The 26627-nt window shown below is 39.2% G+C and overlaps 1 protein-coding gene across 2 annotated transcripts in view; it reads left to right on the forward strand.

The window, feature by feature from the left end:
- Positions 1 to 771: 771 nt before the first annotated feature.
- The window catches only part of ANO10 (anoctamin 10), a 127260-nt gene continuing 101404 nt past the window's right edge, over positions 772 to 26627 (forward strand). The window contains exons 1-11 of one of the 2 annotated variants that reach the window (XM_065629792.1): positions 772 to 906; positions 3815 to 3967; positions 5052 to 5234; positions 7180 to 7314; positions 8972 to 9091; positions 12103 to 12672; positions 15009 to 15064; positions 16589 to 16663; positions 17859 to 18041; positions 21479 to 21670; positions 24097 to 24225. In XM_065629792.1, the coding sequence (XP_065485864.1) occupies positions 888 to 906; positions 3815 to 3967; positions 5052 to 5234; positions 7180 to 7314; positions 8972 to 9091; positions 12103 to 12672; positions 15009 to 15064; positions 16589 to 16663; positions 17859 to 18041; positions 21479 to 21670; positions 24097 to 24225 (1815 nt within the window). In that variant the 5' untranslated portion in view covers positions 772 to 887. The remainder of the gene's footprint in view (positions 907 to 3814; positions 3968 to 5051; positions 5235 to 7179; positions 7315 to 8971; positions 9092 to 12102; positions 12673 to 15008; positions 15065 to 16588; positions 16664 to 17858; positions 18042 to 21478; positions 21671 to 24096; positions 24226 to 26627) is intronic. The other variant, XM_065629793.1, reaches the window with a different exon arrangement.

A 26627-nucleotide genomic window follows, 5' to 3' on the forward strand; every position in this document is an offset into this window, starting at 1 on the left:
TCAGAGCCATTTGCTGCTGGGCAATGTGCACCATGCTTACTTGGCATAAACCACAAGCAAAAACACTCTGCAACTCCCAGCCGATGCCTCTCAAGCTGTGAAGGGCAGTTTCTGTAATCATTTTGGATCTGTATGCACTGTCCACATCTGTAGGTTCAACTGATGGGTAATACTGAAGGCCTTAATATTGTCCAACACAAAAAATATTTGGAGGACCTAGTTTAAAAAAAAAATTCCACGAGCCCAGCACGGCCATCCCCATTCTGCAGTCACATTTTGCTCTTCTCAGCTACAAATGGGTGTGTGCAAACATAGGCTCTACAAAAATCTTGGCATCAAAGTGCAAAAATGTCCTCTTTTGCCTGTAGAAGATGATGCTCAGACATAAAACTAACCCAGCTGAAGTGTGGGGGTTTTAGATCAAGCTCCAGGAGACTTGGCCTGACAGGAGACAACACAAGGGAAAGGTGCAAAAAAAAAAAGAGGATGAAGCGAGAGCTCGCGGTCCACAACAGTGTAGATAAAACACTGTAATAAAATAATTTTGAAAGCATTATGACACAAGGGACAGAGAGACGCCGACGTACTGAGCCGCTCACACCCGCGACCGCCAGGCTCCCCGGCCAACGCTCGAAGCCCCGCCTCCGGCGGCTCGCGCTTGCCCAGCTAGCGTGTGAACGGGGCGGGGCAGCACCGCCCTCGGCCAATGGGAGTAGGAGAGCAGGCGTGGGGGGCGTGGTCACGGGGCGGAGGGGCGTGGTCACGGGGCGGAGGGGCGTGGGCATCGGCAGCCGCGGGGCGGTGGCACGTTGGGTCTCTCCGGCGCGCCTCCTGCCCGCGCCGGGCTGCCTGCGGCCGCGGCACGCCTCCCGCCCTGCCCTGCGGATATGGAGCCGGCAGCCGGCGGTGAGTGGGGGAGTGGGTGGCCGTCACCCAACGGGAAGGGGCTCTCGCCGTTAGGGGAGGAGCCTCCCCCCCGCCCGCCCGCCCACCCCGGCCTTCCCCGCTGTGGCGCGCAGCCGGCGCCCAGCCGCCCCTCACCGCACCGGCACGCTCACCAGGATGGGGAGGGTGCCGGGCCCGGAGGCTCTGGGCCGGGCTTGGAAGCGGCTGAGCTGCGGGCGCTGGCCTGTTCCCGGCGCGGTGCCCGCCGCAGCTCCGGGCACCCTCCCCCCGCCCCCGCCGGCGCGGAGCGGCGCTCGGGCTCGTGCCCGCCTCGTGCGGCCGCGACGCGTTCTGAGGCGGCGGCGCGCGGCCCGGCCTGAGGGAGCGGGTCACCGCGGGGGGCGCGCCCGGGCCTCTGAGCGCCCCGCTCGGCCCGTTGCTGTAAAACGAGCGCAAGGGGCAGCCTGGCAGCGGGAGGGCGCCGCTATGGGTCGCCTCAAAGCGGTCACGGCGAGGAGCGCCGCCGCTCCCGGCTGCCCGGGGTCGCCGGGCTGCGTGTGTGCCGCAGCCCCGCACCGCCACCGTGCCTCTGGGAAAGGGGCCGCAGCTCCCTCCGCCCTGAGGGCTGCGCGGGCTCGGGCGCTGCCCTGGGCAGCCACCCAGCGGCTTCGTGGCTCGGCAGCGGATTGTAGAGGCCAGAATTCCTTTTGTCTCTGTTCCCCACGCTTATGGGTGTGCCGTAAGTGACGCCGTGCGAAAGGTATGAAAGGAGAGGCCAAGGTGCATCCCACTGGGTCCGTGGCAGGCGTTGAACTGGCTGCTCTGTGGTGTAGGAAGTCACAAACGCAGGCTGGAACACTGCTTCAGCCCTGTCCTAGGTTTCAGTAGCAATAAGCCTAAAAGTAACAAATCTTGGTCACCATGCCAAGCACAATGATTCTGAATAAATGGCAGGAGCCAAGTTTACTGAGTAGCACGCTGTTTATACAAAGGCCATTTTTAAAAGATAACTGTATCACCTTAGAGACCAGTTAACTAGCAATAACTATAGTGCTTTTCATTCTTTAAATTCCATTGAAGTTCCAATGTGGATGATGTAACAGGCATTATCTTTTTATTTTTTTTAAATAAAACTCGTGGAAAGTGATGCAATAAGGTGGAGTGACTTGTCAAGACAGTGTAGCCAGTCATTGACAATCACAGTTACAGTGCGTAATTGCAGATTATGTTTTCCTTTGTCCGACTCAGTCTGCTTGCGCGGATTTGCATCTAAAATGTCTTTAAATACTTGGATTCAGAGCTGTAGATCTCAACGCTGCAAAATTGTGTGCATGTGAACTGGCAAGTGAAACTAACTGAACGCTGCATTGAAATTTGGCTTGAAAGGGTTTTTTTGCCAGTCAAAAGCAAATAGACTTGTTTATTATGATATGCATGTGTTTACAGTATCACGGTATTTTGTAGCATAATTTATATGAAATAACGGAGATTGTGATTTTTTCTGTGCGTCACACGAGCTTAACTGTCATAAAAGCTGAGCTGCATCCCTAGAACAACTTAGAAATTAAGTCATTTCAGCCTTTGAACAGGAAGGGGGAAAATGCTTGCAGACAGTGGGTAAAATCCTTTCTTCAGTGAAGTCATTAATAAAAACCAACCAACCAACCAACAACCCCAAACCTTCCTCTCAGTTTTAAATTCAGTAAATTCAGTCTGTGGTAGGTTTTTGGTTGGGTTTATATTTTTTTTAACTGAGTAGGTTAGTTACCTGATTTATCTTTTTATATCAACACCTCTTAAGGTCTTTATGAAACATGATATAATGATTCCTGTGGAATTATTTATGTAAAAGATGAAGGCACAAGGTCAGCAAGACTTAAGAGGAGCGGCTGAAGGAACTGGGGCTGTTTAGCCTGGAGAGGAGGAGACTGAAGGGAGGCTTTATCACTCTCCGCAACCACCTGAAAGGAGGTTGTAGCACGGAGGATGTTGGTCTCTTCTCCTGAGTAGCAAACAATAGGATGAGAGGAAATGGCCTCAAGTTACACCAGGGGAGTTTTAGATTGGATATTAGGAAAAGCTTATTCATGGAAAGAGTTGTCAGGCATTGGAACAGCCTGCCCAGGGAAGTGGTGGAGTCACCATCCCTGGAGGTGTGTTAAACATGTGTAGGTGTGGTGCTTAGGGATGTGGTTTAGTGGTGGACTTGGCAGTGCTAGGTTAATGGTTGGACTCATTGGACTCAATGATCTTTTTTCCAGCCTAAATGATTCTGTCAAGGTTCACTTAGATCATTTGGATTATTTTCATATGAAGCTATGCTGATGCTCAACATTTTGCAGCTGGACTTTGCACAGAATGCTTCGTCTTTCAACAAGTCATTTAAGTGCTTTGTGCATAATTTGCCTATCTATATGATAGGTGTCCTGCTCACCTATCCAAGGCGGTATAAGTTTCCTTGGTACGATTAAAGCTTCACAAGATTAACTGAGAAGGCTCCTCCATAAGCGCATAATGTGCACACTCTTAACAGGAGAAGCTTATTGGTTTTAGTTATCTGTTTGACTAATATTCTCCTCTGTTAATATTTTCATTTGCTGACAAATAACACTATAGGAAGTTGCAAGCTGTTGTTCGATGATAGTTTCTTCTTATTACCTTGTTTTAATATATTTGCTTTCTTATAACTACTACTATGCTATACATAGCAACAACAATTTTCCTACTTAGAGAGCAGGACATAAATGCCACCAAAGACTGGTAGCTACTTACTAAGTGACAAGTGGAGAGGTGACTCAAACTGCTCTTTTCAATGGGCACCTGCCACTTTGCTAAGCACAGACATATGCAACTCACTGTAGTAAAGTTTGTGGTTTTTTGGTTGATATCAGATATTTTTTTAACATTTTTGTTTTGTTTTTGTGCTTAGCAAGCTCTCAAAAGATGGCAGAAAGCTGGTCTTTCTTGGATACTGTTGAGCCTAACTTCAGGCCTCTGGTAGTAATTGAGCTTGCAAAAGGCACCAAAGAGGAAACCATAGAATGGTTCACCAAACGAATTGTGGACAAAAAAGCAAACGGAGGTGAGTACAGTATGACCTTCTGTAACACTTTGAAATGGAATTTACTGTCATAAAAATATGAAGATATACAGAAATGAGTTTTTCAGGTAATTGTGGTTTAATTGTTGTTTAGCCAATCCCACTCCGTTTCACATTTTCGAATGTTCTTAATTTTCTGTAAGAGTAGAGCTTTGTGCTGGTGTCATGGAAATGTGATAACTGAACCCTGTTAACCCAGTTATTAATGAAAATATTGGTTTAAAGTCACCTGCTGAACTCTAGAATCCTTCAGATTTTGTGGTGACACCCTGATAACCTGTCTGTGAACATAGTTTTGACATCAGTTTTTACATTAATTGTCCAGAGCATGTTTCTCTTTTTGCTTATGAGAACATTGTAAGCCTTGCCAAAATGAAGATGCATCACATCTCCTATCCTATGCACAAGACTTGCACCATGTTGTAGAACAAAGTGAAGTTTGCAGGAAGCAATTTAATCTTGATAAATTCATGTTGTATTTTAATTATCTTTTTGCTAGCTTGTAGGCTCTTTCAAAGACAATATTTCATTACTTGTTCCAATATATTTCCAGGAATTGAATTTAGGCTAATTGATTTGTAATTCCGTAGACTTTTTAGAAAGGCATTATTTATGGCTGTTTTGGCTTATGTCTTGTGATCAGTAATATTTCAGTGGCTGTTGGCTTTGTGACTACACACTAGCTTTTAAGCCTCTGTTAGATAAGTCAAGGATATTTCTGCTTCAAAAGTCTAGTCCCCTTAAAATGAGTGGGACTGTTTGCAGAACCACTGGTTGCGTGTGTGGTGTGAGCGTGGCAGCAGTAGATCAAGGTTGTCCCCATTGTTCTGGTTCACTGTCTGTGAGCACTTCCACAGGAGCAGGGCTAAATCAGGGGGTGACCCAGCAAGATTCTGCACACCACACGTCAGATGCTGTCGAAGCCTTAATTCTTCGTACCCTTAAAAAGATGCAGCTTCAGTGCTCCTGATAACTAGGTCCAATATTATGGATGCTAAATACTAAGTTCTTGAGACATAATTTTTATATTTTTTTCTTCCTTATTTTGCGTTTTTGTAATTTAAAGGTGCACAACTGCTGGTTAAACCATTGGGCACAGAAAATGGAGAAGAAAATATTTATCTAGTTGGAGCTTCCCACTTAAGACTGTTGCTGGGAGCTGAAACTGTGGGTTTGGTGAAGGAATGTAATGATAACTCAATGAGAACTTTTACATACAGCAGTAGAAAAACTTTCAAAGACTTTGCAGGTAAGTAATTTTAGGGCTCTTTGTCATTGCAAAGCTGTGGCTAAAGATAATAACCAACTACAGCATTAAATCTTTCACAACCTTTCTATTCCTTGGAATGGTAACAGTGAACAGAAATACGAAAAACAAGCCATGAAAAAAATACCCATTTTTACCTATGGAAATTCAGATCATATAATGTTTTTTTTTTTTCCACAAGTCTTTTACTTTTTGCTTGTGTTTTACTTTATATTTTTGTATGCTCCAAATAGACTCTTATCTGTGTGAAAGATTTTTGTTGAAAATAAGACAAGAAAAAATAGTTGGTAAGCATGAGTGCAGGATTAACAATCAATGTTATGAACCAACGTACCAATTTAATTTCTTATTAACATCTGTGAACCAGTTTAGAGGCTTATTGTCTTATAATTAGCTGGAGAAAATAGAAATATTTTGCTCTATTATATTTACACATCAAACATAATTAAATCATTAAATAACACTGTAGAGCCCATTCAATGGAATTTGGGTGTGACTAGTGAAATTACTACATTTCCTCTTTTATTTTGAGGAGATTCCAACAAGGTAACATTTTATTTTGAATATACTACCTGTAAGGTATTTAACCTCCCAGCAGTTGCAGAACTCATTTTGTTCTCTAGGTAAATATAGGAGTTCCAGCTTAGTCTTGCTGATACTTTTCATGTATCTGTTTCAGTGATGCCATTCACCGCATTTTCAATATAAAGATTCTTGGGTCTGTCTGAAACAATAATAAAATTGAGTTATGTTGTTTCTTTGATGCCAGTTTATTCAACACTGCTGATGCGTACAATAACTGTTGCAGTGTCTTTTCTTTTGTGACTTAGTTTTCGTAAAATTAGGAGGCCTTGAGAAGAATTGTCAATTGCAAAGGTGCCATTTCTGTTTCTTTTATGCTTTACATTCTTAATGCTAATTTGACTGTCATTGCTAACAGATTCCCTAGTAGCAGCTGGAACTCCAGCTACTGTCAATCTAAGAGATAATTTTTGCTATATCTCCTGGCCTTTTTTTTTCTTTTTTAGAAGACTAATGTCATCTGATCAGAGGATAAAATAATTGACCATGTATAGATGAGGTGAAAAATGTATCACCTACGAAAGAAACCCTTCAGCCTTTGTTGTCTTACTAATATTTCTAGTTCCTTAATTTAATTGATACTATATTCTTATTCTTTGTATTAGAGATTTGTTGCTGTTTTGTCTTCTTAGTGTACTTAGGGCTGTCACTATACTCTCTTATTCATAAGGGGAAAAATAATCAATTGGTTTTTATCTCAAGGAAACTGGGCTCTGTTTCCTTAATGATAAATTGGTGGGGTTGACTATAGGTTTGTTGCTCTAGCTCTTCAAAATTTGGGATTTTTGGATTGTTTTACCTTATTTCTATATTTTTATCAGAACTAATTGTCTGAAATGGCTTATCATTATCTTCTATGGGCAATAAAGAGCAAAGTACTGTGATATTTGGTGTGAAATGCTTACTGAAAGAGAGATTGGTCCTGACATCGTGCTGTTTTTCATTATGAAAATACTTCAGGAACTGTATGGCGGAAAGGGGTACGGAGATTCTGAGACTGACAAATGGTGGGTGCCTAAGTAGGAGTCTTAGGACAGGAGTATGTAGTACTTGCTGGTAGACTATTCCAGCCTCCAGCAATTAGTACTTTGGGAATGTCTTGGTCTCTTGAGTGATTTGTTCTCTTAGTTCACCTGGGTAGTAAAAAAATGCAGTGGCCAACATGTGCCAGCTAGAAAAAACTTCCCATATGTTTATTTTAAAAAGTAGAGTTTTTGCTAATGTATATTGGTTGCCAGTAATTTTAACTTTTTTTTTTCTGATTCTGATAATTTTTGATAGTTATTTGCTGCCAAGATTGTCTTCCTATGCCACACAATTTCATGCTAATTTCTTTTTGATTTAGATGACAATCACAATTTCCTTACGATCGCAGAATGTCAATATATCATCAAACATGAACTCGAAAATTTGAGAGCTAAAGATGAAAAAATGATCCCTGGATATCCTCAGGCAAAACTGTATCCAGGAAAATCAATTGGTAAGCAATGTAGTTTGTTGCCTGAAACTCACTGTGTTGATGTAGGGTAGTGTTCATGGTGAAAAAAACTTAATTTTCCTGCAGTGGAGAGAAATCCTTCAGACATCAAAGCCCCCCACTAGTTTTAATCAACTTTGTTTTCTCGCCGCTCCACAGTGATAGGACAAGAGGAAATGGATGCGTGGTGCAACAAGAGAAATTCTGAGTAGATATTGAGAAAATGTTTTTCACAATGAGGGTGATCAAACACTGGAGGAGTGTTTTAGAAAAACTGTGGTAACTGAGGGACTGGGAGACTTCTAGATCTTCACTAGACAAGGCCCTGAGCAGCATGATTTAAGCTGGACTGAATTCGAGTGGAAAGTTGGACCAGATGACTTCCAGAGGGCCTTTCATCCTGCGTCTTTCTGTGAGCCTGAGACTCTGGCCTTATGCTATTTTCCGTTGAATAATTTTCATGTATATTGATGTCATCCATTATTTTTATAATTAGTACCAAAATATTTGCTTTTAAAAAATTATGTAATTATATACTTGGATTGTCTCTGTATAAAAATACTGGAATGAGTAACAGTGTTCCAGAGCTATAAATTTCACAGTATGAAGGAAGCTTTATTTCATTAATTTGATTTCATTTATCCTCCTCTTTGCTTCAAGAGCTCTTCCTTTTCATGGCAGAAAGAAGCAATGAGAACTAATGCTATTTTTATGGTAGCCGGAACTAGTTCATTGGCAGAGGTGCTGCAGTTTCTTAGAATTTATGTTCAAGTTTATATGTCCTTTTAATAAGTGTCTTTATTCATTCCTGTTGGTCATCAATGAAAGAGATCTGTGTGTATCAGTGGTTCAAGAAATATAAATAAATGTAGATGCCAGCTGAGTTTATATTGGTAATTTTTTTATATAGCTAAGGTATTCTTCTAGTTATGTCAAGTAGATGCTGATGGGAAATGGTAGAAAAACTATCACATAACTTCCAGTGCTTCCCCTCTCCTGTTTTTGCATTTATTATCTTTTAAAATATTTATATGGTTGTAACTTCCAGAGCAGTTTAACTGTTTGTGCACACAGGTACTGTTGCTTTCCATAACGAAGTTAAATACAAATTGTGGAATATTTCATTTGTTTGCAATGAAGAAGTGTTGTAATTTATGAAGTAGTGCAAATTGATAATTCAAAAATGTTTTTAGTATCTTTCCCGTAATTAATTCAACAATGGGTCTTCAATTTAGTGTCTTGTTTTGGTTTTGCTATGTCAGTTTGATTTGTTATGCCTTTCTTTGCTCATGTGCAAGAGCCAGACCTTTCCCCACGAAGCTACACATGGCATTTCAGTTCTGACCCATAGCACTTTGTGTCATTCAAGCTACAACTGATTATATTGCAAAACTATGGAACAGTTAAGAGATATAAAAAGCTACTCTTTCTCTTCCAGTGGACAGCACAGTCTTTGTAGGAATAGGTAGAACTGCTCGCTATAATGAATAATTTTTAAATAACATGCAGACCATTTATTTGGTTTTAGGGTTTAAATGCTAAATTTATTTCAAGAGAACTTTAGGCTTGCTAAGCACATAGCGTAAAATGTTTGCTTATATCAACTTCACTGTCTGTTGAGGGGATAATAGGTACCTTTTAAAAATTTTCTTCCTTCTAGTGAGAAGATTATTGACCAATGGTATTCTAGTTCAGATTTTCCCGCTGCATGATAGAGAAGAGTTGAAAAAGCTCCGTCACAGCTGGTATGGCCGAGTGAAAGTTGGCTATCAGCCTTTAGGTATGTGAACACTTACTCCACTACACATAAAGTGCAGGGTTTCTTCCAGAGAAGTTTTCTCCTCAGTTTGTGTGAGAAGACCAAGGGTCCTTCCTAACTTCTGCTCCAGCATTTAGCCTCTATAGAAGTGAAACTCCTGTGTGGAAGGTAAATTTTGTACCAAGAAGTCTGTTTCACTAAGAGCTTAACCTCTCACATCCCCAGTTACCCTTTGCAATTCATCTCCTCTAACTTCACTTTTCTACCCAAGTTGCTTTGTTGGCCATTGTAAACCAAAGTCCTTGTTTTACCCAGCTTTGCTTTTACTGGTCTTGGAATGAACAGAGTGGCTTAGGCTTTGGTTAAGGAAGCATCCATATTTCCAAACTTGTTGACATGCACAGTTGAGGTCTCTTCACTGAATTCTCTTTGATTCTAAGATGATTGTAGGATAATCTCTTGCTATAATGACTCACAGTACAACTGTTCTGGAGTGAAGCGCTGGATCTGCAGGCTGCTGTCTCTTGACTTTCTTTCTCTGTTCTATATATAGGCCTTTGGTCATGGTTTCCAAGTTTGACCTGGGGGACAGTTCAAAGGCTCCCCCTCTACTCTGCCCCGGTGAGGCCTCATCTGGAGTACTGTGTCCAGTTCTGGGCTCCCCAGTTTAAGAAGGATGAGGAATTACTGGAGGGAGGCCAGCAGCGGGCTATGAAGATGATTAGGGGCCTAGAGCACATTTCTTATGAGGAGAGACTAAGAGGGCTGGGTCTGTTCAGCCTGGAGAAGAGAAGTCTGAGAGGGGATCTCATCAATGTTTATAAATATCTCCAGGGTGGGTGTCAAGAGGATGGGACCAGACTCCTTTCAGTGGTGCCCAATGATAGGGTGTGGGGCAACGGGGACAGACTGAAGCACAGGAGGTTCCATCTGAATCTTTACTTTGAGGGTGCCAGAGCACTGGAACATGCTGCTCAGAGAGGCTGTAGAATCTCCTTCTCTGGAGACATTCAGAACCCGCCTGGACACATTCCTGTGTGATCTGCTCTGGGTGAACCTGCTTTAGCAGGTGGGTTGGACTAAATGATCTCCAGAGGTCCCTTCCAGCCCCAACCATTCTGTGATTTGCACTGTGGTGATCTAGCACGGAGTCTTGAAATTAGACCATTGCTCTTTTACCAGTTGGGCATGTTTTTCCTCTTTCAGTATTTCCTCTGTAACCTCCTGAAATGGTTCAAGACTTGCAAAATTGGTGGCTCAGCCTTTGCAGATTCAGTGTCTGCAGGCTTCTACCTAACAACAGTCTGCACATCACAAATTCTCCCTGCCCATCAGTAAAGCACTAACGGACTAAGCCAAGACTGCTTTCTCAAACTCTCTTGGCAGGAAAACTCAATGTCTGGAATTCCTAAAGCTATTTTGAGTTGTAGGCATGTCAAAAGTGTGTTTACAATGGTTTGTTTTAAATTCGTGGTCTGTATGAAGACTGTATGCTTTTGCCTGCCAGCGTCACTTGAGTATATTTTACACACTGAATAAGCTTAAAATGAAAATAATTTTTGGTCTGGCAATGTGGAAAGTTCTGGATTTTAAACCTATAAAATTTACTTAAAAATAAGAAAACAAACATTTGGGAGTTTGTCTGATTATTAATATCTGGGTCTTGCAGTTGCTTGAGTTTCTTTCCTGAGCTAAAGGAAACTGAAGATCTGGCTCGATAATGCCTCACTCCAGGATATTGTGTTAGGGGTCTTATTGTGTGCTTGTCTTGTTTATGCAGGAGAGAGTTTTTTTGGCTGACATTGAATACACACGAAATTACAAAGTAAATTCCAGGAACCCCATTATGTATGTACTCATTTAGGGATGTCTTTCATGTTGTATGTTTGGAGTGTGAAATGATGCTAATGACCTACACTTATTTGTTAATAAGTTTTTGATTGAGAGGAATGTTGGAATGCGGATCGGCAGTTGTGAACTTCTGCTGTAGTGTTTTGTAGGCCATTAACCTTAAGAATATTCTGGTATTTGCACGTGAGGTTTTGATGTGCTAGGCTAATATGGAGAGTACATTTATAGTGTCAGTTCAGGGGTCATGATGTCATGTCTGTTTTGTTAAGCTAGTGAATACAGAGCAGTGGCATGCGAGCAGTCTGGTCTTCCAAGCAAAGACAAAACAGGTTTCAGTATTCTAAACTTGGTTTGCTAGGCATTTCTATCTCTTATTGCATTTTGGTTTTTCTAGATTATGTCGAATAATCTCCTACATTTTTTTGTTAGTCGTAAGATAAGTGAGATCTTGTTTTCCTTGGAGGTAATACATCTGTCATGAAGTATATCCATTAGTAGTGCACCTTTCAAGTCTTTATAACACCTGAGCAGACAACCTTGGTGAGTACGCAAGTGTGTATTTCATGTATCAGTTGTCTGCTGAAGGGAATGTCTCAGCCTGCTGTCTGACATGTTTCGGATTTAAGATTTCAATATACCTTTTCATCTATTCCATCTATTCTTTTAGTTCCTTAAGGGCTGGCAAAGCATAACTATTCCTTTAGGGCCCTGAGCAGGCTGAAACAAATTTGTTTCCCAGGTGTACATATGCCATTGAGAAGCTTTAGAAGTTAGGTGTCACTCGCTGTTAAAGTTGTTTTGTTTTTTATTATGCTATGTCTTCTGTGCCATCCTAACCATTCATTGATTTTATTTTCAAGAGCGCTAGTGTTTTTGTTTGTATGTGTGCTTTTTTTTTTTTTCACTCTGGATATCTGTCGTTGATATGGTAAGAATTGAGATATTTGATTTCCCTGCCATCTGAAGGTATGTATATGTTTGTGTGTGTTTATATATAACAAAAAACAATTCAAATAACCTTCTGAGGTTTTGGAACATTGGAGGAAGAACAGAAGAACAGTAGTATTCATTATGTTATTTAGAAAAAAAAATTGGACCAAGTTATTAGTGTAAAGTCAAGTTTGGTAGTATACTGACATCTATGTTAAGTGTAGTCTTAATTGATTTATTTTTCTCTGTAGATGAGATACGCTGCTACTTCGGCGAAACCATTGCTCTCTACTTTGGCTTCTTAGAGTACTTCACGTTCGCTTTGATTCCAATGGCTGTCATTGGGATTCCTTATTACGTGTTTGCATGGGAAGACTATGACAAATATGTGATGTTTGCTACATTCAATCTGCTCTGGTCCACTGTGATACTGGAAGTTTGGAAGCGAATTTGTGCCATCATGACATACCGTTGGGGGACGCTGTTGATGAAACGACAGTTTGAAGAGCCAAGACCAGGCTTCCATGGTGTCCTGGGTATCAATCCCATCACTGGGAAGGAGGAACCAGTGTACTCCAGTATTAAGAGACAGATACGGATTTATCTGGTGTCCTTACCATTTGTGTGCCTTTGCCTCTACTTCTCACTGTACGTGATGATGATTTACTTTGACTTGGAACAGTGGGCTCTGGATTATCATGAAGAGAATGAGTCTACCTTCAGCAACTTGATGCTGTTTGTACCCAGTATAATATATGCTGTTGTGATTGAGATTATGAACCGTATCTATCGGTATGCTGCTGAATTCTTAACATCATGGGGTAAGAAAGTTGTTTGTTCTTCTTCCTTGAAGTTAGAATCCCATATGTGTAGAATTTGTTTCTTTGTAGAATACATTACTGTGAGTTCTTGTTCAATGGAATGCTAAAGAAGTTTCTTGAAGTAGATTTTTGCTGTGGGGTAAAAGAGATGGCCATTTTAACTTCCTATATTTGAGTGTTCTGAGCCTGCAGTTTCATGTTTGGTTTACTTTGGTCTGAGACTAGCATGCCATCAGAAGGAGTGATTCTGCCTCTCTCTGCCTTTGATGCAGAAGTCTCCATTACCTGATGTAGCTCTTTCTTTGGCTGAATTGGCCATGGTGCTGGCAAAAGGGACGAGGTGAGATGATGAGGGTGGGAGCTCGGAGGTGGATGGCAGGAGGCACTGTCCTGGCAAGTCGCACTCACAGCCTGGGTTTGCTGAGTACATCTTAATCTACTGATACACCTGTGCAGAGGATGAAGGCACTGAGATAATGGAACAAAATCTAAAAGCGCAAACTAAAAGTTGTATGAGTGTTTGCTATATATATAGCAAAGGTTGAGATTTCACATCCCTATCAAAGTATTTTCCTCTGGGCACTCTCAGAAGAGGGGGAATGTTATAATATATGGCCTTTTTTTCCCTTGTCCATGTGACTTATTTAACAAATTTGGCCTTGTGTTTTGTAACCTATTATAAGGATATGGAAATGTTAGTGTTTATTTTAAATCTTAACACTTCTACAGACATGCACAGTCACTTTAGAAGTTAATAGATGAAGCTAAAGGTCAGTTAACTGGTTTGTGTAGCTCAAGATGGCATACATTTACAGGACAGTATCCAGGTTTATGATACTGGAGACCCAGAAAATTAAGCTAAAAATATTAAGGAAAAGGGAGATTGATGCAGAAGACAGGATAAAAAGGGGTGTTGAAGAATGGATTGGTTATGCATGCCAAAATGATTTGCTCAGCAAATTCAACTTGACAGCAGCAATAGTAAAAGCAAGCAATTTTTGATTTAAGACCATTCAAGGATTTTATTTAAATGATGACTTTTAAATTCATAGCTGGTTTTCAGCTGGCTGTTTTGTTTTATTTTTTTTCACTATACTGCAAGAAAAAGCCTTTGTGCAAAACGCCCAGTTGTGTTGATCCGGTAGACTAAAATGTCTTTAACAGATAACCCATGTTTTTTTAACCCAGATTTTTTTTTTGTTTTGAGCTAATGTTTAATATTCAGCAGCAACAGTATTTATGTAACTCACTACACTGACAGCTTGTACCTTTTCTGTGCTGTCCAGCGTGCATATGCTGTCATGCTGTGAATAGAGTGAAGAGCTCATCTGACTGTCCTACCTCCTCTCCCACCTAGCTTATTTTCAGCTAACATCTGACTTAAACAGCTAAACTGACAAAGCATAGGAAACAATCTGAGGTATTTTTAAGCACAGTTCTTGCACCCGTTTATCATGGGAACTGATCATTTAGTGAAAGCTAAAAGTTGTCACCTGAGTGCATCTTCAATGTGTCAGGCCCAGCTTTACGCCCCTGCCTGTGTAGAGCTCTGCTGTTTTGTCCTGAGCAACGTCTGTAGGTGATGATCTCTCAGCCCTGTTGACACAACTCATGCTAGTGTCCTGCCTTCTCAGTCACTGCTTAGCCAGGGCTTTAAAGGTACAATCTGACAAAATAGCAAAAAGAAATGGGAAATCTCCCATTCACTTCCCTTTCCTCCCCCTCCCCTAATAACCAGCTTTCCTCAAACATCAGCTTCTGACAGCTTATCTTGAATGAACTGAAAATCCTGATTTCAGAATGAGTAATGCATTTGTTGAACGTCACATACTCTAGTGTTGCTTTAGGATTTAGGATCTGATCTAAATTCATTGGAGATGGATATCTGTGAGCATTTACTGGTTTTGAATCAAATGTCGTGTTGTTATATGTCATAAGGTATTCCAATTAGTTTTGCATTTGTTTTCAGCCACAGAAGAATCAATAACTAGACACATTTTATTGAATTTTCAGAATGATGGATGGCTTTTCTGTTACAAAGCAGCTCTTCTGAGAAAGATGTAGGAAGAAAAACATTTGCTGTAGAAAAAGTACTGAAGTTGTAGCCAAAAATATGTATGTCAGTATTGTGCATCAGATTAGCTTCATAGGTTGAAGTACTGCTACAGTATAAATTACTTTTGCCATAAAGTGTTGGAGGAACTATTTGCCATAAACTATTAGTTAATTAATTTTTAGGTGGAGGAAAAATGGCTGCTTACTCTTTGGATAGCAAAGTCTAGCATATGAGAAGGGCTTCTGCTATTTACTAATCAATAATTTTGTTGGTATTTTAGAAAATCACAGGCTGGAATCTTCTTATCAGAATCATTTAATTCTGAAAGTTTTAGTGGTAAGTATGTGGTATAAACAGCTTTTAAGATTATTTAAAAAGAGAACTTGTCATGTGGTTTATTAGTACTTTCCTAGCATTACCTCACTGACCTACAGTTTTGTTCAAGGCCAAATACCAGCACAAATATCAGAACAAACAAGATTTCTGTTGTGGTTGCAGTAGCTACTAGACTGTGTTAGGTGTCTCTCTTTATACTGGAGAGTTGGGTTTTTATTGGTATTGATTTGTTCTTTTATTAGGATTCTGTATATGTAAGTTTTTCTGTTAAATGTTGGTTCTGTCTTCCACTGGGAACAATTCCTTTCACTCTTTGCAAGACTTCTTCATGGTAAACCGTATTTTAAAAAGTTCATATATTAACTTTCACCTGTACTAACATTTAGACAACCAGTCAAAGGAGGCTGGAGAGACATGTCCATCAGTCTGCTCCTATGCAGTTTGTAGTATATACTGATCTTTTTACTTCGTGGCTCTGAACAAGTAACTTTTGTGTGTGTATGTATATATGTTTGGTTGCTCTTTTTGGTGTATCTGGATGGTGCAACACTGATTTTAAGGAACTGTACTGTAAATCTTGAATTCCCATATAAGATGTTCACTAAAAGCAGTTGTAAAGATTGGCTGATTTTAAGCCTTAATCTTCTTGTTTCCTTTTTTAAATTATCATTTAAGTCTCTTCCAGAGTTCCTTTTTTTTTTTTTTCCCCTCATTTTTTTTTAATCTGCTTGTTATCCTTCTGGTACTAGTAACCTCTAGAGCTAAAACTTGCATACACATGATTTATAGCTTTGTCTCTGCCATTCTCAAAAAAATAGCAGCATCTCTTTTTCCCCATAGGAAACTTATATAAAATAATTTAAAAAATGATCAAATGTAAGTCCCTCGCAATTTTCACTTTCACCCTATCAATGGCTCTCTGCACTCCCATTATTATGTATGTTGTCTGTGAGCTCCAAAAAAGGAGCTCCACACGGATAACAAGTTGGCAACTTCAGATTTTTCAGGTACAATACTGTGCATGTCTCATTTTAGAAGGAGGGAATACTTCTCTTCGTCATAAAACCTCTTGAAGTTATTAAATATAAAGCTCAACTAACATATATTGAGGAACAGTTGTACATATTGAGAGATATGTCATCCAACACGTATTTTGATTAAGTATTTCTTTGAAAAATAAAATCATTACCCTAAATTAGGATCAATATGTCTCTTTTATTGAGTTACCTATAGGGAAACTCAAAAGATGTAAGTTAAGAAGGTGATGTGGTTTTAATGTCCACATTTCATAATTGAGTTGTAGTTCTCTTTGTATACCATGCTTTAGGAAAACATTAAGCTTGTCAAATGAAAATCTGAATAAGACCAATATTGAAAATGAGTTTTTTCTGACCTAAATTTTAAAAATGGTGAAGAATATTTTAATGAACAGTTTACATCTGCATGGAAGCTATTTAGTCAAGGTAACTTTCAAGTTAGATGAACTTCTGCTTGAGTACTAATAACAAATATTTTTATTTACAGTTCAACTTCTTAAATTGTTTTGCATCTCTCTTCTACATTGCCTTTGTGCTGTTTGATATGAAGCTTTTGAGGCAGGTGAGTTCCATGAACATGATAAGAATGTTGATGAACTTAGGAAAATAAAGGATTGATTGAAACAGAACTTCAGTTTTTAAGTGTTTTTGCAAAATATTAACTTGACAATGAATATATTTCATTTATATTGTCTTAGAAATCCGGCTTCCATATTTCATTTCCTCTAGCACTGTTGCAGAATCATGACAGAGTGGAGCAATTGTTTCCCTCCATATAAATGGGGAACTGTTTTCAAATAAATTGATTATTCCCTCACACAGAGGAGGCTGGAAAAATTTAATTTCCTCCTTCTTTCCCTTTATGTTAGAAAGTGGTTTTCTCTGGAGTGTTCTTAATAAGAAATTCTTGAGGATACGAGCATGATTAAGTTTATGACTACAATGAGAAGCTGCGAATAAATAAAAGCAGAAATAATTTGTAGTTGGTATTTTAAATCAGCTTTCTCTTGTTAACACCTTTCACACTCCAATGCATGAAAATCAGGTATAAGGATATATTTTTACTCTAAATGTAATGAACAAAATAAGATCTTCTGCTCAAGATCTCTATTCCTCTAAAGAGATCTCTAGCAAAACACTTGATATATCTATACCAGACATGACATTCATGACATCTCCTGTACTTCAAGGTAAAAAGAAAAAAAATAGAGAAAAGTTCATTGTTTAGCTCTGTGATTGGCATTGGCATACGTTAAGTGTGTATCTTTACCCTTTATTGGACTTTGTGTACTGTCTCCAAGATACATCCAGACCCACAAAATATTTAGACATCTAACTCCTATTTTGTCCTTTTCAGCACATAGCAAAGAATGAGAACTAGAGCGCCTGTACTTTTCATATGCTATTGCTAGTTTTGTTAGGCTGTCCTTTTTTTTTGTTGTAGTACAGGGTGTTTAACAAAGATGGAACCAATTTCAAATCACTGTATCTCTGCAACCATGAACTATCAACTACTCAATGTTGTCTGTACAGCAGGTGGAGGGAACATAGAGCATTTATAAAAAGGTTACTAAAACTTCGTAACTCATTTAACCGTTTGTCAATTTTTGCGTAACATGTTGGGTCCATCTTTTTGAAACACCCTGTGTAACAACTTAGACTGTTGCTATTATAGAAAGCACAAAATTGGAGATGATCATAGATTTATCACGCTTCTATTAATTTTTTTCTCCCTCTTATTTTATTTTAAACTGAAGAGCTTGGCCACTTTGCTGATAACTTCGCAGATCATTAATCAGTTTGCAGAATCTGTGTTTCCTTACTGGCTCCAGAAGAGACATAAGAAGAGGATGAAGAAACGCATGTATGCTATGAAAACAGATACAGACCTGTCGTTAGTCGAACAAGTCAACTTGGAGAAAGAAATGGGCACCTATTTTGTATGTATTACTACTGTAAAAGAATTAAAAGTTTTCTGGGCTATAGTCGACAGAGATATCAGCCAGTGCAACTTAAAATATTTCTGTCTGTCTGACCTGTCAGCTTATTTCCAGTTTCATCCATTTTGCTGGTAGTGTTGTATGTACAGCTATGTGGTACACTGGATCAAGAAACTGATACAGAGCAGGATCCCAGTTACACCGGAACAAAGGGGTAGGAATGAACAGCAGAATCTGGAGCTACTTAACCTCATGTCACTGGAAGAAGTATTTGTGTGATATGCCCTTAATCTCCAAGGGTAGCCTGCAGGCTACCAGGATGAGTGGTGCGGCACAGGGAAGGGGGAGACTGTTTCTGGTTTAGTTTGGCTTTGCAGTGATACCAGTTTAAACCGTCAATTAAACTACAGCCTGAGAGCCTGCTCATGTCTGGGTGGGGCCAGAAGCAGGGAGGGCAGAAGAGACCAACTCTTCAAACCAATACTGCTGCTGGAAGCTCTTGCTTCTTGAAGCTGCAGCTTTGGCATTCCTTCTCTTCCTAGTTCTGTTCCTGACCACCTCCTACCCAGTACAATTTTTAATTTTATTTAACAGACTTTGTGCAATTCATTCTTGCAGTACTAAGGGAATTGACAAAGTAGATGACCTAAGTGTGTATGTTAAGGCCTTACAGACTGGCTGACACCTTGCTTGATTAGATGCTATAAGCATAGTCACAAGACTCTTAATACTGTATGATTTTACTTTTACAGAATAAGAATTGTGAATATAGTGACCTTTTATGCAAAAGGTCGAGAGTAGCAGTTTGAAATTTGATATTAACACTACATCAGATTTCTCTCTTCCTGCATAAAGTGCCACGAAATGGGAAGAGGAAAGAGAAATACTGCCTTTACAATTGAAAAACTGTTCAAATGTTAATACTTGCGTTCTTCTGGGAAGGCTGGTATTTCCCACATTTTAGATAGAGGTAGATAGATTTAGAGAGCATGTCTGTCTTACAATGGAGGACACAGCAGAAATCCCTGAGTGGGTGTCTGAACTGGTAAATCAGCACCGTTCAGCACTGTGCCTTGCAGAGTCCAGCACAGCTCCAAAAACTGTGTTTTGGCGTTAGGCATTGATATGCCCGACCAAATACGCTCTGCCTCTTGGACCCAGGCTGACTTCTGATCCTGAGCTGGCACACACAAAGCCAGTGTGGTGTCTTGGAGTGACATTGCACAGAGCTCCTTGTGCAGAGCTGGATCAAATGTATTTGCACCTGTTGCACTGTTCTGCCTTGAATGATTTTCCACGGGGACCTAACAGGTCAATTGTACGGTTATGACTTTGCCTTGGAGGTGTCCGCTGCCAGTCTCTGTTTCAGTTCAAGATACTGGGTACTCAAGGCCTTAATTTTATTTTCGGTTTTAAGATTTTAATTGTACTGTGCCCTTGTGAATACATGATATTAGACCACTGATTTGTGTGCACACAGTGAGCTGTAAGCAGGCAGGAGTATTTTTCTAAAATTAAATCTGTCACAAGGGGGAAGCATTTGACTATGTTTAGTAACTGAGGAGTTTAGCAGGAGCTTGACAGAATTCTGCATTTAAGGCTCGTTTGTTTTCCTTCCTTCACTTTTTAACATTCAGTTCTCTTTTTTGTTTCTACTCTTTCTCACTTTTCAAATCTCCAGCCCTTAACCCCATTTAAAATGTAAAAACATCCTGCTTTTTTTTTTTTGGTTTGTTTGTTTTGTTAACTTCTTCTTCTCTAGTTAATTTTCTCCCTGAATTTCTTTGTTGATTCTGTTTCATTGGTGCCATAGCTCATGTGCTGCTCTGGTGACTGACAGTGGCAGACTTTGAAATTTCTTTAACAATGTATCAGACTCCTGTTTTCCTGCACAAAGTGTCATAAATTGAGTAGAAGAAAAAGACATAGTACTTTTCATACTCTGCTGTACTAAAAGTCAGTAGGTACTGGGCAGGGAAATGAGAAGGAAGGTGTGAGGAAGCACTGGGAATACTGTGCAGTTACCAGAATGAGGAACACAAAGGGAAGCATCCCTCTCTGCCTTCAAGAGTTGTCTGAGAAATTGGCAGCAAGGACAGATACGTGACTGCCACTCCAGTGAGTGATTCTGCACAAATGTCCATAAGGAAGACCTTACTAAAATGGAGAGTTTGTACAAAACATTTCTGTGGAAAAAATCACGGTGGTTTTAAAAGTTAGGTAGTTCCTCATGTTCTGGCCTGCCAGGTAAGTTTGTCAGACACAGCAACTGTGCAAGTTAAAAATCAGCTCAAGTGAAAAATCAGGTAATGACCACCCCATGTTGATTTCTGAGCTTGCAGGCTTCTATGGCCTCTCTCTGTTTGCTAGAAAAAAACCCACAAAAACCAAACCACTAGATGCTGTACAGGGCAGTCAGTTTAACAGCTATAATCAGCAAAAAAAACTGAAAAACCATGTGCCTGATGCATGGAGCCAAAACCAATTTTATCTGTTCCTGTAATAATCTCAGGTACTGTCAAGTCTTTATTATTTCATTTCTGAGAGAGACGGCAATATGTGGAGCTGAGCGAATACAGGATAGCTAGATCTCAGTTTAATTTGTTCGTGGTATTTCGTCATCCTTTGTTCAGTGAACACTTTTTCTTCAAAAATGGTTGGTTTGGTTCTTCAATTTCATTCATCATTACTGCAATCGTAGAAACTATCACTAATACTACAAAACTAGTACACAAATGCATATGATAACGTACATGTGACTGCTTAATCAGCATTTAAGTACCCACATTCTTGGTTTAAAGATCAGGTGATAGATGTGCTGCTGATTTGCCAAAATAGGGCTTTGTATTTGCACCAATTGTTCCTTTCAGATGTCAGTGCTGCATTCTGTCATTTGAGCCTTCAAGTGGGCCACTGATTCTGACTGACTTGTTTTGAAATAAACAAGCAGAAATACCAGAAAAGAGTTGCCTATCTACCAACCTATCTTTATGGTTAGGTCTTTCGTGGACACTCTGAAATACTAGGGCTTTTCTTGTCAATGCTCTTAGGAGAGTGTTCTGCCAGTTTAAATGCATGGTGCTGTTTTCCTGTCCCTCACTGTTCTTTCTGTAGCTATTGCACTGAGGTAGTCAGGAACCTGAATGGGATGAATGTGTTTATACAATTCCTTCAAGTAATAAAGAAGTGTGACTGTTGCACAAAATGCATTAGGCAAAAGGGACAACCTTGGTCTCCTGTTATGGAGAAGTTTAGAGTAAGTGAATAATTCCAAATTAACTAGACAAGGGTTTTTTTGTTGTGGTTTTCCATCACCAGTAATTCCCCAACAAGTGATTTAGGGTGAGGAAGCTGTTTACAACCGTATTGTTAATTCTGTGTTTCTTCATATATTTTTTGGTGGGTTAAAGTTGTTCTTATTTTGCTCTGTTTTTTAGGGTACTTTTGATGATTACCTGGAGTTGTTCTTACAGTTTGGCTATGTGAGTCTTTTCTCCTGTGTTTATCCACTGGCAGCTGTCTTTGCAGTGTTAAATAACATCACAGAGATATATTCCGATGCCTTAAAGATGTGCAGAGTTTACAAGCGTCCATTTGCAGAACCCACAGCAAATATTGGTGTTTGGCAGGTAATTACTGTGTCTTCCTTTTTCTATTAATTTATTCTGAAAGAGATTTCAACAAATGTATTTAAGCCGTATGTTTGACCCGTCAGCCACTTCAAAGTTTAGTAGGTACTTTTCAATGCTTTAGGATGGTATCTATCTAACTGTATATCCAAGTGATTTTTTGGTAGGATTTTTGACCATGTATCTTTCAGCTGCCTTTGAAAAGAGAACAAATCCTTCCTTTAGTGCTTGTGTATGTATGCATTGTACTCCTGTTGCAACTGCAACAAAGCAAAGCTGCCACATACTGCCTGGTACTCTTTACACCCAACAAATAAGATTCTGGAAACAGTAACAGCTGATGCAATCTCAGAAGTGTGGAGCTCAGCAAGAGTTTCAAAAAAGTTGAAGGATGATGGGGAAATAGTTGGATTCTGAAGCCATGCTTGGCTGTGTACCCTTGTGATTACTGATGCTCAAACTGACTATAATATTAAAATAAGCTGGATCTGTGAGCAGGATCTGGAGCTTTCTGCATAGCCTGAACGTAGTCTAGCTAAACAATTCCATGCTAGTAGTGCTGGGTTACGGATTTTCTGTCCTCAGTTGTTTGCCTATGCAATCATGCTAGCACCTGCTAGTTTGGAGCCTGCTGAGTACCCCATGTCAGTGAACCAATTCTGACTAAAAATAATTCTGTAAAACTCCTCCAAACCCAGATGTTTTTCTGAAAAGAAGTCTATTCAGTCACATCCAGAGACTTTAGCATTCTGTAACAGCAGTGGCCTGATAAGGAGTGTGAAGTAGGTTGAAGGAAGTTTCTGGGAGATGATCCATATTCTAGTTTTATTTATCAACTTTTCTAATGATATATAATAGAGACAAAGGGCACAATAAACTAGTGGATTGTTTAATTTGGAGAGGTCGTGAATGTTGGTACCAAATGAAACAAATGGGAGATAAGAAATGAAATCAGGAAATCTCAAATGAAACATACTGTAAAAACATGTGAACCAGGTTTTCTAGGCAATATTCATTAGACATGTACATAGTTATTAATGAAGTGGACTTTTAGGAGAAGTCTTTCAATATTAAGTCATTAACATGTCTAAATTATAACCTGATTGCATTTTAATGTTTGATGCATTTTCTCAGTCCCAATCTATTCTGCCAACATCTCGATGGCATAGCTGCATGGACTGGTGGTGTGAGCACCAGATAAATGAAGCTGTGGTCCTAAGTCCCAGGTATAGCTGCAGGTATACTAGTAGCATTTGGTTTTGCTGGAATAGTTTATTTCAATCTAAGGAGTAGGCTGAAAAGCTACAACACTAATAGTAAAGTCATGTTGGGTTTTTTTATAGTGTAGGTTTTTAACTAATAGCTTTGTGAATTAAAAATTGTGACTTAAAAATCGTTTATCTTCTTCATGTGGAAAGCTAGAGCATTGCTGAAAGATTTCTGTTAAAGGAATACTGGAATTATTTTATCAGGTGAGCGGAGTCACCAGCTTGTTGTCAAGGAGAAAGTTGCTCCTGCTAATTCATTGTGACAATTGCTACAATTCAGTGTCAGTCTTTCTCATTCCACATACTTGGAATAAGTAACTATTATATTGCAAAAGTAGTTGTCACGCTGTAGTAATACTTTCAGATCTTTTGTGGGAGCTCTGTAGGCAAGAGCTTCTTAGACTTGAGCAATTGCATGCGTTTAAATGTAAATCTTTCAACAAATTTCAGCTTGTGTAACTGGTTGTGATTTTAAAAAGGCATTCTAAACCATCCTTATGTTTTCCTATTGCTTAACATTCAGACAACACCTCCAAAACCAGAGTGTTCGGATTAGTAGTTCCTCTGGGAATTTTGCATTTTTTCCTTTATCCAGAAATAAATCTATGTTTGGGAGTACAACTATAGAAGATGAGCGCATGCTCTTTCTATGCGTTCAGGTTATGAGTCATGAAGGTATCCAGGTATAAGGCTGCTTTCCTGTCCACTTTTTTCCCTTAGGGTTATTCCAAATTTTTCAGGAGGTGATCTGGCGTTACCTACATCTAGAACGTTAATGGTATCTACATAACTTCTCAAGGTCTTTACAGTGCTGTGGAGTTGGGAAAGAATACTGTTTGACGTCTTCACAGCAAACACACATACGTGCGTGTAGAGAAATCAAATTAGAGGAAAAATTCAGCGTTGCGGGTGGTCTTTGTGGTATTGCAAACCTTGTTGTGGTCTTGTCCTTCCTTTTTCTTAAAAACGCATGAAGTCTGGACTGCTTGCCAAACAAATCTTACTTCATAGAATTCAAAAGATGAAGGAAAATAAAAAGTTTAAATAATGGGTCTTCTGAGGATTTAGCAAAGAGAGAGGTATTGTCTGGAGCAACTTGGAGACTGGTAAATTAGAGATAATGGTCATAACTATAAATATATTTGTGTTTTGTTTCAGTTGGCTTTTGAAACTATGAGTGTAATATCAGTTGTTACGAATTGCATACTGATTGGAATGTCTCCACAAGTGAATGCCCTTTTCCCAGACTCAAAAATGGACCTTATGCTGACTGTGGCATTGGTAGAGGTAAGTCCGCCTTCAAACAGTGCATGTGTTTCAGTAGCAAATAACATGAACAACAGTGGAAATGACACCAGGAAGTTTGCTTCTCCACCCCCCCCCCTTATATCAAAACAAAATTAAGATTTCTCTATCAAAGAAGTGTTTCAAAGTCTTGCTTTTTGATTTCTTTATTTTCTGTGTTTTCATATACTGTGAATGTTATTGCCATGATTTTTCCATACATTCCCAAGATACCATGTATTTGTTACTTCATGTATTTCAAGAATTTAATAATACTATTTCAAGAAGCAAAATAACCACATTTTGGTGAACTAGTTATTTCTCTACCTGGTCTGTAACCCCAGCATATCTTATAAATACCTCCTATGTAATCTTTGTGGATGTTTCCTGTAAGGCTTATCTGAAACAAGGGTGTATGTTGACTATAAATACTGGTGATTGTAACAGCATACTGGCAGTATCATTCCTTGTCAGACAAGCATGGATGGCTGTGGGCATTTTATATAATAACTGAGATTGTAGGACTTTGCCCTTATGTATCTTTCTTTCAGAGCTTTTTTGTGGTTTATTGCCTTGACTTCCGTCATTACACTATTGTAGCTTTTCCGAACTGGATTATTCTCTTGTGGCAAAAGTCTGGATTGTCTATGTGTAGTTGTTAAACTGTGTCGCCCTACAGAGGTGCAGCAGGAGCACATACTTTGTTGTTTTTACAGATGTTAACTGTTATGCAATGAATTATGAGGTTGCTCTGAGTTTTAGTTTCCAAGCCTTAAGGTTCTCAGAGTTAACTCTAAATATGAATCATGTCAGCTGGTTTAGTGAAGTTTGAGTCTACAAACAGCCTGATGTATTCTTCTACTATATGTGTGTGAACATTCACATTAACCTCAGCGAGGTATTTTAATATAAAACTAAATTGGCACTTTAAATATAATGCTGTAGTTCATTACTGGACAACATATCCAGAGAGATCATATGATGAAAACTATATTACTAAATGTAAGCAGTATGGATCTATGGCAGCTTAAAGAGATGGGGCTATTTTTGCCTTGGGTTCCTGAGTGTTTATTCCCATCTTACCTGTTTGAATGTGAAACTGGCTACGTGGTCTCTAGGCAGACCTCTGTTTCTTGGTAGGTCATAGGAGAATACCAATATTTTTCTCTCTAAATTTAAATTCTGCTTATATGCAATCCTTTAGATGACAGGAGTTGCAGCGTGGTAATTAGGTGGCTCTTGGAATTCCTTTTTAACAGTGTATCTCAAACTATTTATAAATGCTGTCGAAAGGGAGATTAAGAAAAGTCAGGGAAGAAAGTTTGAAGAGAAAAAGTAAATTAGTAGTGAGGGGAAGAAAGGCAAAAATGTTGTTTTACACCAAGAAGCAACCTTGGCGAAGACCACCGATCTGTAATTAGCTATGTTGTAAGAAAGGACTGATGGAGGGTAATGCTGGATGAACCAAAGGAGAGGAAAGGCAACCATTTGGTTAAAGAAAAATCAAGTTTTCTTTTATTGTTCTTCCTAGTAAAAAAACCCTAAAACAACTCATAACGTAGTTTTAAGAAAAGGTATATTTAAAAAATAGTTTTAGTCACAAGTATCCACTATTCTTGATACTTTTAAGTATGCTGGTCTGAAATTTTGGCTCTTTCTGTGCTACTACAAACTATTTATTGTCTGAGAAAACGCAGACACAAAACCAACATATGAGTCTTATAGTACTTTCCTGCAGCATAACAAGCCAAGTGAGTTTTGGAATGTTGTTGTTTATAAACAATTGCAAAACTGTTCAATGTGAAATTTAAAACTTTTGCAGTCTCCTCAGGGACAGTCTTTCAATACATTTAAAACAAAATTTAACAGCTTCATGGGTGGTTTTTAAAAATTTTTTTATATATTTTTTTTAAATTTTATTTTTTATTTTTTCTCTTAAAGAGTCAGAAGCTCAGGCCATACAGTCTTGCAAGAAGTTTTGTAGCACAAGTTACGAAGTTTCTGGAGTCTGAAAGAGTTCTCCAAACTGAAAAGAATTTATATATTAATTTTATTTTTAAAATTATATGAAAATGTACCCAGCAAACATGATTTGCACTTCTGTTGAAGACAGTTTCCATTGCGTTGACAGTTAAACATAGTTACAGAAATGATTTTGTTTTAATAAGTAGTTATGTTGTACATATGTCAGGTTAAAACATTGATGACAAAAGGCAGAAAGAAGGGAGGATTACTAGATGCTGTGGGACTGTGAACAGCAGCAGTATTGATGTATGGCAGCTTAAAGAGATGGGACTATTACAGCCTTTGATTCCTGGGTATTTATTCCCATTTTATCTGTTACACTGGCACTTTCTTTTATCTGACGAATTATGAATCAAATTAGGGAACCGATCTGGGGGAAG

Source organism: Caloenas nicobarica, chromosome 2, assembly GCF_036013445.1.
Source record: "Caloenas nicobarica isolate bCalNic1 chromosome 2, bCalNic1.hap1, whole genome shotgun sequence".
Classification (NCBI taxonomy): Eukaryota; Metazoa; Chordata; class Aves; order Columbiformes; family Columbidae; genus Caloenas; species Caloenas nicobarica.